Below are 15,357 nucleotides of genomic sequence, written 5' to 3' on the forward strand. Positions count from 1 at the left end.
TGTAACAAGGCAGTCTTGACGCCAGTCGTTCTAAATGTATCCATAGAAACTAACTAGAATATGGTGTGATGTCTGGTAGTGCAAGACTAGTACAAAGGTACTGCTAAAACCTACATAAAGTTCAGACTGAGCAACCTGTTGAAGATCTGAACTTGATGATAATAATTAACATAGTTAATACCTTGAGTAGTACCCTATTTTTACCGTAACCCATGTCACTCCACTAACTGGCACTAATGATTATTCACAAGCTGCCTTTGACCTATGGCCTAGGAACTGTTGCTTATGCCCAGCGTATAAAAGCAGCTTTTGTTTCTGCCTACAGTATATAGGGACACACTGAGGACAGGGTCTATCACTCAATGAGAAAGTGACTATTATATAGGGCTCAACACATTACAGCACAAAGTGGCAATGTTCCTACCACAGAGGTCTTATGTGTCAATAGCTGGACAATGGGAGATGCTTTGGGTCGTCCTGCAGTCAGCTGATCAGTGACAAAAACAAAGAAAACCCCTGGCTTAAAAGCTAAACTCTATCATGTACCTTAATACACGAACAGGATTTTTGTAGGGTTTGTGCCTTTGAGGATTGTCTTGTAATAATTTGTATTGTATAATAAGTATCTCTATGCTTCATAGAATTTATACCTAGTCCAATACCTAGTCCAACAACCTGTCAGTCTACTCATAAATGAAGGGAAAAATCTGAATTTACTTGTGAGCGTGAGAGGAAAGGAAGTGCCTCTTGGTTTGTTTGAGCCCCTGGTGAGAGTGGTATATTTTATTGAATTCATGAGCCTGGGGTCAGGTTGTCAGGGTTATGGGGGAGGGACAGAGGTGGGGTCTGCCAAAGGTTGAAATAAGATGTAAGGCTGTTTTTTCTAACATAGAGAGAGAGGCAGTGCACCTCTGCCTGACCTACTGGCACATTCAAAGGACTTTCAATGCAGGGGGACCCAAGACATTTAAGCCAATGTTATAAGGGGGAGAGCAACTGGTCTATACTACACATACCTCTTCGGTAGATTTCAGAGGAAAAGGACTGTAGCCTCTGTTGGGTAAGTGGGAGACAGATTCATTCAACAACTGATTACAGGGTCACATATTTGTAGCACATATTTGTCTGCGTTCTTATTTTTTTTTAACTCTTATAAAAAATGATGTGCTCTACTCCTTGAATCAGTTATCCCAGCATGATTAACAGCTGTATTTCAGACACAGTGTGTGTTATCTGCTATGACAGGAGGCACATCACGTTAATGCATTTTTAACAATACCACACACAGGCCTCAATGCGTAAAGTAATTTTAATTAGATAATATTTCCTCTAACAACTGTTTTCAGCTTTTTCATATATGTTTAATGTGTGTGTGTATGTGTGTGTGAGTTAGTGAGTGTCCGTGTGTGCATACGGGCGTGTGTGTGTGTGTGTGTGTTCTATGTACGGGAGACAGTCGTGTTCAGAAGTGGAAACTATGTGTTTGATGTAATTGATACCTTTCCACTGATTCCGCTCCAGCCATAACCACGAGCCCGTTCTCCCCAATTAAGATGCCACCAACCTCCTGTGGCACACATCTGTGTCAATAGCTGCCTAGCTGTGGGTGGCATACTATGGCACTGATTGCATTTTGCTAAATGAAAGCAGCAATAACGCAGTCCCTCTCTACTGTAGAGGCTTCACTACTACTGTAGGCTAACTCCAGGTGTGTTAGTAGCAACTCCAAACTAAAGCCCCGATTACTGCTCACTCCACAGGGCTTAGAGAGGAGCAAAGAGCAAGGCTTTCAACCATGGACGTTCAGTGCAGACAGACTAGCCTACAGACAGATACACATGGCACTGATGTAAAGCAAGCCCTGTTTAAGATACCTTTAGGTATCACAGATCACTTAAAATGGTCTGGTCTTCTGTGTTCCCTGTACTGAAATGGCATCTGTGAAGAAGCAAACAGAGAGTGAGAAAGAGAGACAGAATTTCCTGCTTTAGGTTTTGATATGCTTGGTCAGCACCCACGGGAGAAGTTTTCCCAATCTACGTTTTTTTGAACCCGCCAGGTGAGTCAGCACCGGGAGTCAGTGGTTCCAACTCTTTCAGGAACAGCAGCTATGTCCACAGCAAACTCAAAGGCAGCTGACATCCTGCTTTCTAGGGGGTGAACCGTGGATGAAAGGATGTAGTTACACAGCTGTACGCTTTATTGCTGCAAGCTTTATTGCAGTTTCCTGAAAAGTTGTGAAAAGTTGTAACGAGTAGCTATGATCACATAGCTTTTCAGTTCCCAGAAAATTATCAGTAAGGACTACAATATTGTGATTGAATTATAACACACACACAGACTAACAAGCCATCTACCGCCAATAATGTTTATATGCTCGTTTAAAGTGGACATCCACACTACTGTAATGCTGTTATTACTAGGCTAGCTAGTAGTCGTTGTACAGTAGTTCAGCTCAAGCAGTGCCAGTGATATCCCTTCCTCAGCGAAATTGGAAGACTAAACCACTATTGAAATTTAAGGGGTGTAATCGGAAGCAAATATCAAACCAAAAAAGCCATAGAAAGATATTAGTATTGCTTTAACATAGACATTTCCCCCCCCATTCATTAGACCACTGACATAGATGTTTTATTGATCCGTAAGACAAAGTAGCCTAAACATTGACGTCAATTTCGAAATGTATCGCCCATTTCCCGTTGAATAGAACGAGCAGTGCTGAACTCGTAGCACCTAGAATACTTTTACTTGGAAGTTGGAACTGGGCTCAATGTCGAACATTAAGTGACGTAGGCCACATAGGATTTGCACGAAATATAATATGTTGTCAGCAAGAAAACTGCTGGAACGTTTCCATCATAATGATATGTATACCAGGAACTCGGCAGAGTCGTCTATCTCGTTTTTTGTTTGAAACCACACGAGTGGAATAAACCGGTGTCCTGGGACCGAGAGAGTCGTGTGCTACAGGTTAGAATCACTTGGTCAACTAATGTTGCTACATTTCGAGCGAGTAGTGTGATATTATTGCCCAGTTCGTAACTGTATCACACACTGGTCCGTTCTATTGTGTTTGGCTACAATGTAGTAGTACGTAAACGCAGGACTGTGAAACTAGCTCTTGCTAACTTTGTCGGCGTTTACCGCTACAACGTGTGCTCGAATGCGTTTGTGGTGAATTTCGTATTCATATAACGTTAATTACTTCACAAACGTATTCGTTTAATTTAATGATAATTATTCAGACAAATCACATTGTGGGAAACTGGCGAGCTGGTTTGGTTTTACATTTGAGTGTATTGTTCTATTCGGATCGTGTCAAAGGCAGCAGAAATTGACACCAAAAACTTGAATTGCATTCAGTTCTACGTCCGGCAGAAATGAGCGTTTGGATCATAAAAGTTTCCTCTCGCGACCTCTAGGCCTACAAGCCAGTGTTGAATAAAATTATATTTTTTACTTTACCGGTTTTCCATGTGGTTGTTTTTTTCCCCAGGTAGGAATGTGAGACAATATAGCCATAGGAAAGTATAATTACCAACTTTTCAAAGCGTTTGTAGTGCGAGAGTTCCATCACCGGAATCATGCTCACAAGACTTAAAAAAGCATGCATACTTGCCAATAAAATGGTTATGTGCATGCTTCAGGTGATATAAATCTGAGCACACTAAAAGCACTTAAACGTTTATTTAATTATACTTTCCTGTGTATATATTGTCTCACATTCCTACCTGCAAAAGGGCCTACCGCACTGGACAACCGGTATTGTAAGTTAAAATATCATTTTATTAAAAAATGTGGCTTGTAGGAGGCAATTTTACAAACAAATGTATGGAATTAATCTGACTGTGAAGCAAATGTATCAGTCTGATTGCCAGGCAAGGTCAAATGCAGTCATCAGTATTTGTCGACATGGACAGAAATAAGATATTATATACCCATGCATTTGTAACAGTATAGCTTCCGTCCCTCTCCTCGCCCCAACCTGGGCTCGAACCAGGGACCCTCTGCACACATCAACCACAGTCACTCACGAAGCATCGTTACGTCACCGATTGAAACACTATTAGCGCGCACCCGCTAACTAGTTAGCCATTTCACATCGGCCACACATTGTCAGTTAGTTCTGTGTCTGTCTCTGCCTATGCTTTTATTTGAGTATTTTTACTGTAGACCTACTAGGGCTGTCCCCCAAAAATAAAACATCTTGCTGGACCGAAAGTCATCCTATAATTAAATATTTTAAATGTGTATTTTTTCCATATAGACACAACCGATGTGTTTCAATAAAATCAATTATATGCATTGAGCTCGTCTGATGCTTTAAGCTTACCATTTGATGAATAAGACCAATTCCTTAAGAGGGTGCCAGAGATCCAGATAACCGAAATAAAAAACCTAACCTGACCCAACCTCCTGCTGGCTTTTGCAGACTCTGCCATTACTCTCCTGAAGTTGCTGGTAATAGGCTACACGAGGAGGCTGCAAAAAATTTTGTGAAACAGTTTAATTAAATTTATAATAACGTCTCCATATCTCAAAATCATTGTAATGTGGTTAATCAAAATTCTATCTAAATGAAAATGATACTAACCTAAAAAGTTACTTCCATTGCCAACTATGTAAAAATAGCCTACATAAAGCCAACAAATAAAAACATTGCAGCCTGCAGGTAAAAAATAATATACTGATAAAAATAAATATCTGAAATCACATTGGCTACACACGGCCTGTCTGCAGCATACTAGAAACATTGTATTAACTTGGGTCAGGCCCGAAACTTGTGCTAGCGAACTTGCAACATTGAATAAAATATTCTGGGCCCTCAGTTTTCAGCGGCTAATGAGCTCGTGACAGACACAACTGTAGGCTATTTGCGCAAGGGATAAGAAGCAGTGCTTGACTTGGGCAGGAGCTAACCGGAGCTGAGTACCAGCACCTCAAATTTTCTCCTGCTTGAGCTCCTGTTCCTCTTATTAGCTCAGAAGTATTGTAGAGTTCATATATCTAAATATAAACAGTGCCCGTACACAAAATGAGTACTGGAACGTATTTCAGTCCAAGTCCAGCACTGATAAGAAGTAATCAGGTAGACCTATTTTATGATGTTCCATTGGATCAGAGCATTACATTTTTCCCTTTCACGGTTAGAACCAAAAATCAAAAATTTGGACTCATCAGATTAAAGGACAGATTTCCATCGGTCTAATGTCCATCGCTCGTGTTTCTTGGCCCAAGCAAGTCTCTTCTTCTAATTGGTGTCCTTTAGTAGTGGTTTCTTTGCAGCAATTTGACCATGAAGGCCTGATTCATGTAGTCTCCTCTGAACAGTTAATGTTGAGATGTCTGTTACTTGAACTCTGAAGCATCTATTTAGGCTGCAATTTCTGAGGCTGGTAACTAATGAACTTGTCCTCTGCAGCAGAGGTAACTCTGGGTCTTCCTTTCCTGTGGCGGTCCTCATGAGAGCCAGTTTCATCATAGGGCTTGATGGTTTTTGCAACTGCACTTGAAGAAATGTTCAAAGTTCTTGAAATGTTCAGGATTGGCTGACCTTCATGTCTTAAACTAATGATGGACTGTTGTTTCTCTATGCTTATTTAAGCTGTTCTTAGACTTGGTCTTTTACTACTACTACTACTTTGAAGAATCTCAAACATAAAATATATTTTGATTTAACTCTTTGTTTTGGTTACTACATGTTTCCATATGTGTTATTTCATAGTTTTGATGTCTTCACTATTGTTCTACAATGTAGTAAAAGTAAAGAAAAACACTTGAATGAGTAGGTGTGTCCAGACCTTTGACTGGTACTGTGTGTAGTGTATATATATTTGTTACTGCTCGACTAAAACAATCTCGGTCGACCAACAGCCTAACAACTAATTGGGGTCAGCCCTAAGGCTTACATTACCTTTAATCAATCAATGTTAGTAGAGTACCAAAATGTAACTTTAAATGTCCCTCTATCTTACACATTATTATACCCTGTCATGTTGGATGGTCATTTCCAGTATATGTGTGCCAATGTTGATTTGCTGTCGATAACACACCCACTCTTGCTCAAGGGTAATTATTACACAACACAGTGAGAAATAGTTTTTGTGAAGGCACCTAAGGGACAGTATACAGTAACTAAACATGCCCTTTCATTCAGCAATAGCTTACTTTGGATCAAGGCCAAATTATATAGTCTATACAGAGAAACTAACTGGAGAGACTGATTCCGTTGGCTGTGTTTTTAAAGATCTGCATTGTCATTGTGTGTCTCTTCCAGGGCAGAGAAGGTGGTCATGGGGTTAGCGCTTCACACTCTCCTGGCCCTGACTGTCCAGCTTCCCTGGCTGCTGCTCCTGGCTCTGCTCGTTCCCAGGAATGTCCGAGCTGAAGAGCTGAAGCCCACTAGATGGCCCCTGTTCTCCCAGAAGCCTTTGCTCCTCGCCTGGAATGCCCCAACGGAGGACTGTGGCCCCCGGCACGGTGTGCATTTCCCGCTGGAGCAGTTCCAGATCGTAGCTTCACCCAACGAGGGCTTCGTCAGACAGAACCTCACCATCTTCTATAAGGACCGGTTAGGGCTGTACCCGTATTACGAGCGTGACGGCACCGCGGTGAACGGTGGAATCCCTCAGGCCGCCAGTCTCATGCAGCACCAGGAGAAGATGCCCGAAGGTGTGCACAAATACATACGCGAACCAAACGCCAAAGGCCTCGCCGTCATTGACTGGGAGGAGTGGCGTCCGCTGTGGATCCGCAACTGGGACGTCAAGAACGTGTACCGGGACCAATCCCGGAAACTAGTGGCCGAGAAAAACCCGGATTGGCCCCCGGAGCGAGTGGGGAAAGTGGCTCAGCAGGAGTTTGAGCTGTCGGCCCGAAAGTTCATGCTGGAGACCCTCAGGCTGGCCAAGAGCCTGCGGCCTAACCAACTGTGGGGGTTCTACCTGTTCCCAGATTGCTACAACCACGACTACCGGAGCGGCCTGAACTACACAGGCCGCTGCCCTAATGTGGAGGTGGCCCGTAATGACCAGCTCACCTGGCTGTGGACTGAGAGCACGGCTCTGTTCCCTTCAGTCTACATGGGCAAGGTGCTGAGCTCCACCAAGTTCGGGCGCCAGTTTGTCCGGAACCGGGTGAAGGAAGGGATGCGGCTTGCTTCGGCGGGCGACGGGGTGGCACGGCCCGTCTTCGTCTACACCCGGCCTACGTATGCCAACGAGCTGACTCTGCTGACTGAGGTGAGGGCCCGACGTTGTCTAATTCTGTACCTATAGATATTAGGCTACTCACCACGACCATAGCTTGTGCTGTGCAGAGACCTGATATCACTGTTATTGTTATTCCAGTAAGATGTCAGCCTGGCGCACAGTAGCTTTTGAAATTCTCAGCGGACTGTTTCTATAGCTGCTTTTCTCAGTTAATTCTTCTGTAGGTTTTATGGCGGACTACAACCCCCAAAAAGGTATATTGCCGCAACCAACTGGACGGGTTGAAAACAAAAACGAGGTAAAGAAAATCCATATGTGATAGTTTCCCTAATCCTTAATCCACCCAAATAAAAATAGTACATTGACAAAAACAAAACTCCCACTTCTTCCTTCTTTCAAATCTCCATATCTTCGTTCTAGGGCCTGAGAGGGTGGTACGGCTTGTGCCAATATTCCATGTAACTCCACCGTATCCACAATATCTATCTTCCTGGACCTTCTCTCCACCTTGGCAGTGCCATTAATCACCATAGCTATAAAGGCCACAAAGTCCACCTTCTTAACCTTTAAAATATCAGGGTCCTGCTGGTGAAAGGCAACCCCTGCAGCCTGCAGTGAAGGCCTTTCCACCACCATGGACTCTTCAGGAGCACCATTCAAACCCTCAACCATTAACAGCTGCTGCATATGAAATGCTCTGGACAGCCCTGCATTTGGCCACCTCATTCTCTTTTACCCTTGTCAGGCAATCGAAATATGTAGCTTCATGGTTCCCACCACAATTGCAACATGTCACATTTTCCTCACTTTTAAAACGCACGATATGTTCTTTTCCACAACTTGGCCATTTCGGGCTTCTCCCTTCTGCAAACACTTGAAACATGTCCAAAAGCCTTACAATGATCACACTGCATTGGTCTTGGGATAAATGCTCTGACTGTAGTTTATATAACCCAACTGCAGGGAGAAACTCCATATAATGTAACTGCCATATAGACTGTTAATTCTTTTCACCCTTCACCACACGATTCATCCGACGTGCATCAAGCACTCCAGGGATATAACCCCACGAGACGCCAGCTATAACCCCCTTAAGGGGTGCCCTGTTCCGAAGGGACACTTCAAACTTATCAAATCGGGTGAGATGCAACGCATGTTCCTTTCTGATCCGCAGAAGCACAAAAAATCGAAACAAGCCCGCCTCTCGTGAACCTCACAGCCTTCACTTTACCCATCACTCTCTCCACCAGTTTGGATAGCTGAAATGGTTTCTTCAAGATTGGTACTCTGCTCAACTGCTCCTCATTAACAAACCGCACTCCTACAAGATACGAAGGGACATTCTCATCACTGTACACTACTTTGCTCCGTTTCCCATTCTTTTGGACAATACTCCAATTGTCCTTGATTTTACCACCATTAGATTCAGAATCCACTTCATTGTGCGCTTCCGCCATCTTTTTCCAGCCTGTTTGAGTCCGCTTTCTTTGTCAACAAAAAGATGCACTTGAAAGCCACCCTCAGCATCTCTGGTCTTCTGCACCCCAATGCATTGTCTTAGTTTAGTGAGTGTGTGTGTGACTGCATGGCTGTGTTTACACTATTCTGATCTTTTTTTCACTAATTGGTCTTGACCAATCAGATCAGCTCTGAAAAAGATTGGATGTGGAAAGATCTGATGTGATTGGTCAAAAGACCAATTAGTGGGGGGGGGGGGGGGGGGGGGGGGAGGGAGATCAGACTGCCTGTTTAGATGCAGCCAATCACATTTCCATAAGAGCATCAGTGTGCGGTCTTTCTGAGTGATGTGGATAATCACAGACCGGTTCCTTCTGGTCTTGCAAAGCAGGTGTTACTCTTGACAGGGCCTAAAAATCTAACGATCCATCATCAAAATGTTCTCCGGTTTTTAAATAGGGTTGATGAGAGGAGCCTCCCTGTGAGATGTCAAGACCACATACAGTCAAGACCACATACAGTGTTAAAGGCTTTATACCCTGTCGAAACGTTGGTTATAAAATGACTTCCTCTGAGCTCCTAGAATGTGCGGCTCTCCTTTTTTCTCTTTTTTCTTTTTTAAAGCCCATGGCTTACATAATGTCAGGTGCCAAATATAGAACACACACACACACACACACACACTCATTACTAGCAACAGAGTCGCCTGTGTTTCCCCAGAAACCTACATCTGTCTGTCTGCGGTTTCTACACCAAATATCATTACCCATCGCCAACTTTCCAATAACACACGCGTGCACATAGCGGCACACAAAATACTGTGTCTCAAGCAACTGATCCTTACCCAAACTAGAGTCACAAACTAATTGATAGGCTTCTAGGCTGTTATAGTTGTTAGCTGTTATACTGTACATGTAAACAGAACTGAAAAATGACTGGTAGCAGGAATATACAATGAGTGTACAAAACATTAAGAACACCTTCCTAATATTGAGTTGCACCCTCTTTTGCCCTCAGAACAGCCTCAATTCATCGGGTCATGGACTCTACAAGGTGCCAAGCGCTCCATAGGGATGCTGGCCCATGTTGACTCCAATGCTTCCCACAGTTGTGTCAAGTTGGCTGGATGTCCTTGGAGTAGTGGACCATTCTTGATACACACAGGAAACTGTTGAGCGTGAAAAACCCAGCAGCGTTGCAGTTCATGACACACTCAAACCGGTGCGCCTGGCACCTACTACCATACCCCGTTCAAAGGCAGTTAAAACATTTTTTATTGCCCATTCACCCTCTGAATGGCACACATACACAGTCTGTCTCAGGTTAAAGAAGGATTTTTAAGCCTTGTCTCCTTCCCTTCAACTACACTGATTTGATGTGGATTTAACAAGTGACATAAGGGGATCATAGCTTTCACCTGGACAGTCTGTCATGTTCCTAATGTTTTGTACACTGTGTATATATTGTATACTTATGGTCATATATACATGTAAACGGGAGTAATAGTGACCAGTAGCAGGATACATAGATACTAATGGCAATCAATGAAAAACAGCGTAGTGGTAGTAATAAATCTAATTGATAATAATTTTAGCAGCAGCAGTGTAGGTATTAGGGGGAGCAGTAGTTGTTAGCCATTTAACAATGTTATGGCCAGGGGATAGAAGCTGTTTAGGTGTCTGTTGGTCTGAGCCTTGATGCACCGGTACTGCCTGCCGGGCTATGGAGAACAGTACATGTCTCAGGTGGCTGGAGTCTTTTGGCAATTTTTGTGTCTGGTGGTGATGTAGGAGTTGGTACTAGTGTGTGTGGTTGGTACTAGTGTCTGACTGGATGAATGAGGTGCCGTCAGGCAGCCGGGTGTTTACTTTCCCACTGGACCACTCTTCACACAGACACACTGGATGGGAGACGGACCGAGAGAGAGGTTTTTTTGCGTGTCGGAATATTCTGAATGAATGAACGAGGTGTCACGGTTAGCCTATAGGCCTGTCGACGCCATGCTTGATTTCTTCGTTGGAGTGTGTCTGAACTGACAACTCCATGATATAATTGCCCTAAATCTCTCCATGTTGAACAAGTGTGTGAGAGCGAAAGGATGTGTGTGGGAGAGTGACACATCTGGTGTCTGTGTTTTAAATCAGGGTGTCTTGAGAATATATTGGATGATTCAGAATGTCGAGTATAATGGAAATGCGTCTCATCTGGCGCTACTATTGACCAGAGCTCATTTATTTAACCATTATTTAACTAGGCAAGTGAGTTAAGAACAAATTCTTCTTTACAATGACTGCCTTGTTCAGGGGCAGAACGACAGATATTTACCTTGTCAGCTCGGGGATTTGCTCCAGCAACCTTTCGGTTACTGGCCAAACTCTCTAACCACTAGGCTACCTGCCGACCAGCTCTATGGGCCCTGGTCAAAAGTAGTGCACTATGAAGGGGACAGGAGTGCCATTTGGGACGCAAGCGTGAACTGTAAAGGGCATGGGTGAGCTCAGCTGGTCAGTGTTAACTAAATGATGACATGTTCCTGTTCATAGAGGGCAGGGTGTGTGTTTCAAATCGATTACGTTCAACGTCATAGTGGTCAGCCACTGACTGACTGACCTACAAATCACCTTACGTCATGAATGACCACTCATTTAAGATTTGTAGATCTGTCAGTCTGGTCGCTGGCTGCAATGTAGTCAATCTCAAACATGGCCAGTGTGTTCATAATGTGCTGCCGGACTGAGTGTGTGTGTGTTTCTGCAGACAGACCTGGTGTCCACCATTGGGGAGAGTGTAGCCCTGGGAGCAGCTGGGGTCATCGTCTGGGGAGACCATACCTACGCCAGCAGCAAAGTGAGTGTTCTCCTTCAAGAGCTATTTTGATCACGAATAGATTATCCATAGCCTAGTTTGAGTCATCAATCTGGTGTTCCCCTCTGTAAAGTACCTACAGCAGCAGCAATGGGAGTGTTCTCCCTGAAAAGTCCCTATTCCCTACATAGTGACTCAAACTATTCATTATCTAGGAATGACCCCATTTGGTGTGCTTCCCAAATGACACCCTATTCCCTACATAGTGCACTACTTTTTGACCAAGGCCCTGTAGGGAAATAGGGTTCCATTTGGGACACACTCCTATTTGATCATTCATAGATTATGCATAATGACTTGAGTCATCAGTCTGGGGTTTATTCATTAGTCGCAGGAACCAAACTGAAGCCAACAGCGAAAACAGAACGAAACTGGGAGGGACCTACATGTTTTTTTTCAATATAATCAAGTTTTTGTTGCAAAACGTTTTCTGTTCGGAGTCAACGATTTCCGTTGAAAAACGTTTTGCAACGGAATCTGACTAATGAATACACCCCTGGTGTTCCCCTCAGGAACAACTATTTCCTGTCCGTCTATCCACAATTTAAATGTTACTGTGTGTTGGTCCATTCTGAGTCTGCACCTGTGTTTCACTCTCTCGCTCTCCTCCCTCCCTCCCTCAGGCCAGCTGCTCCAGTCTGAATGACTACCTACGGGGTCCGCTTGGACAGTACCTGCTTAACGTCTCTACGGCAGCAGAATTGTGCAGCCAGCAGCTGTGCACCTCCCATGGCCGCTGCCTCCGCACACTCTCAGACACTGACGCCTACCTGCACCTCAACCCCCTCACCCACAGCATCAGCGTCCAGGGTGGCAGGCTGAAGGTGACAGGTCAGCTAGATCAGGGGGAGCTGGCTAGGTACAGGCAACACTTCCAGTGCCAGTGCTACAGCGGGTACAAGGGCGAGGGCTGTGCCCAGAGAGAGCTGGGGAAGAGTGCTGCCGCACCTGTCTGGGGAGTCTGGTCTGTACTCACCCTGTTGCTCCCTCTAGGGCTTCTCACTCTGCTCCACTGAGGGAGGCGAGCAGGAGCTGACAACGTGCAATATGGGGGGAAACAACCACGTCTTGGTCCTGGCCTTTGCTGGGCCTCAGGGAGATTCCTGGTCAGGGATGGGCTCTAGCTGTTCTGTGGGACTGATCCATATGGAGAAGAGGACATGGGAGTGCCATTTGTCAACAAGGTGAAGGAGGGGACTGAGATGCTCCTCAGTACCCTTCAGTTACCCACGCAAGCTAAAGGGACAGTATGTGAAGTGGGAAAACAATAGGCCGTCTATTTTTGACTTGATGTTTTTATTGTGAGTGCTGTGAGGTAGAAAGGAAGGTCTATGCTGGACTGGTCTATTCCTCCCTTCACCAGATCTGGAAGACATCTGGAGCTAGCAGCCAGAACTAGAACTAAGATGTCTGTAATGTGTATGAATGCTGACCTCAACTGTATATTGAGTGTGTGTGTCTGTGTGAACTGTGTCATTTAGAGGTTGTAAGGTTACTACGGGCGGCAGGTAGCCTAGTGGTTAGAGCGTTGGGCCAGTAACCGAAAGGTTGCTAGATTGAATCCCCGAGCTGACAAGGTAAAAATCCGTCGTTCTGCCCCTGAACAAGGGGCAGAACCCACTGTTCCTAGGCCGTCATTGAAAATAAGAATTTGTTCTTAACCGACTTGCTTAGTAGTTTTTATACATTTTTTTATTTAACTAAGGTAGTAAGATTACTACTAGTGAGACTAGTTTGTTAGAATGTTCCTCTCTCTCTCTTGCCTTATGTGGAACCGAGGGAATTGAGAAACCTCAACAACAGAAACTAACGCACCACACAACAAGAATGCTACTTTTCGATGGAGACTGTTCCACTGTGAAGCTTTTGTCCAAAGAGACCTGCGCTGTGCTTGGATAGTCCTACCTCTCTCGGCTAGACGGCTATACCTTCACCCAGCTCTGATCTAGCAGAACTGCAGATAGGAGAAGGAAAAACGCAATCTAAAAAAAAAAAAAAAAAAGGTTATCTTTTTATATCTTTTCGTAACAATCTCTTTTCCTACGGTCTTATTTTTTTAAGTCTGTAATGTTGTGGTGGAAAATAACTGGAATATTTGGAACTGACTCTCGAATATTCATGAGCTTCAGTATTGTGGCAACGAATACCTTTAATCTATATAGCTGTCTTTCTGTGTCACACGCACTGCTTTTGCGACATTTTAATCACATTAGCAAGAAAGACTCATCTAATCATTTTCAATTCATATTTTTAGCCAACCTGTCCTTTGACATTTGTGAACACACCACATCGGCACAGATGACACGGTATGCCAGTGTCTTTCCAAAAAGTGTGTTTGGCCTAACATGTCTGTCATCCTTATTCTGGTGCCTCTACCATCTATCTTTTGTAGATGTTATTTGAGGGTCTGTGAGGATTGCAAACCAAAACTGAAAGCACTGTTTTGCCATTTGTTTCTACTCTATTCTTCCTTCTGTTGCCTGAAACCAAAATTCCTTCGAAAATGGCTCTGGCCTCATGCATGTTTTTTATCTAGAAGGAATACAGCTTTTGTCAATTTACTTTTTGTAACAGGTTTAGGATAACTTACACAGCAGGTTAGGAGAATTAGGTGGGTTTGCTGAAATGCACAAAAAAAATCTACTTTGACGTCAATTTCACAAGCTGTATCCCATCTAGATATGACCCTCCGGGCGCTTTTTCAGGGGACCACAGTCAGACCTCCAGGGGGCTCTGTGTTGGTCATCTTCACTGCTCTTATTTATGTCCCAAACATGCTTCTCATTTACTGTCACATGTGGATTGGATGTAATTGTAATTAGTAGTTATTTACATTTAAACTTGAAATATAAAAAGGCTCTCAATGAATTTGAATCTTGGATTTATGCTGTTCTGTCATTATTTACATCATGGTGAGTCAGAGTTTAATCACTTGCCACGTGTTGCAGGGTGAGCTGTTTCAAATGTTTGTCCCCCATGAATGATCAGTATAGAGAAGCTAAATTGAGTTTTTGTAGGATTTTACCATGTCATCATAAAAACTATAACATTATGATGTTATCACGTGAGGGCCTTTGCCACTTGGTAGCTGTTCCTTGGGCTCCTCCCCTCTGTGCCTTTTACCTTCCTTTTTTCCCCCTCTTGATTTTTTTTCTTTCTTCCAAAAAGCAATATTGGGCTGAGAGTACAGAGTGAGCCTTGTTTTATAACTAAAACCAGACTGAGCCTCTGCTTCCCCCCCCCCCCCCCCCCCCCCCCCCCCCCCCCCGTCAAAGTTGATCCAATGTTTTGGCACGTGTAATACCATTGATGTGTGTACAATTGGAATATTGAAGGGAATGTGTGGACAAGATGTGAATTCCATGAATCAATAGATTATACTCTGAACAAAACTATAAACTTAACTTGTTGGTCCCATGTTTCATGAGCTGAAAGAAAAAATCCCCAAAATGTTCCATATGCACAAAAAAGCTTTTCTCACAAATTTGTTTACATCCCTGTTAGTGAGCATTTCTCCTTTACCAAGATTATCCATCCACCTGACAGGTGTGGCATATCAATAACCTGATTAGACAACATGATCATTACACAGGTGCACCTTGTGCCGGGAACAATAAAAGGCCACTTTAAAATATGCAGTTGTCACACACACAATGCCACAGATGTCTCAAGTTGAGGGAGCGTGCAGTTGGCATGCTGACTGCAGGAATGTCCACCAGAGCTGTTGCCAGAGAATTGTATGTTCATGTCTCTACCATAAGCTGCCTCCAACATTTTTGAGAATTTGGCAGTACGTCCAACCAACCTCACAACCACACCAGCC

The 15,357-nt window shown here is 43.8% G+C and overlaps 1 protein-coding gene across 1 annotated transcript; it reads left to right on the forward strand.

Annotated features, from left to right (window-relative positions):
- Positions 1–2,720: 2,720 nt before the first annotated feature.
- On the forward strand, positions 2,721–13,134 carry LOC120063780 (hyaluronidase-2-like). The gene is made up of 4 exons (XM_039014079.1): positions 2,721–2,970; positions 6,278–7,241; positions 11,427–11,516; positions 12,158–13,134. The coding sequence occupies exons 2-4, from the start codon at positions 6,294–6,296 to the stop codon at positions 12,548–12,550; spliced, it is 1,431 nt and encodes a 476-aa protein (XP_038870007.1). The 5' UTR covers positions 2,721–2,970; positions 6,278–6,293; the 3' UTR covers positions 12,551–13,134.
- Positions 13,135–15,357: the final 2,223 nt, after the last annotated feature.

The sequence above is a fragment of the Salvelinus namaycush genome, chromosome 2, assembly GCF_016432855.1.
Source record: "Salvelinus namaycush isolate Seneca chromosome 2, SaNama_1.0, whole genome shotgun sequence".
Classification (NCBI taxonomy): domain Eukaryota; kingdom Metazoa; phylum Chordata; class Actinopteri; order Salmoniformes; family Salmonidae; genus Salvelinus; species Salvelinus namaycush.

Coding starts and splice junctions, on each gene's coding strand:
- LOC120063780 (XM_039014079.1), top strand. CDS start 6,294: ATGGGGTTAGCGCTTCACACTCTCCTGGCCCTGACTGTCCAGCTTCCC. Junction 7,242..11,426: donor AGCTGACTCTGCTGACTGAG/GTGAGGGCCCGA, acceptor GTGTTTCTGCAG/ACAGACCTGGTGTCCACCAT. Junction 11,517..12,157: donor ATACCTACGCCAGCAGCAAA/GTGAGTGTTCTC, acceptor TCCCTCCCTCAG/GCCAGCTGCTCCAGTCTGAA.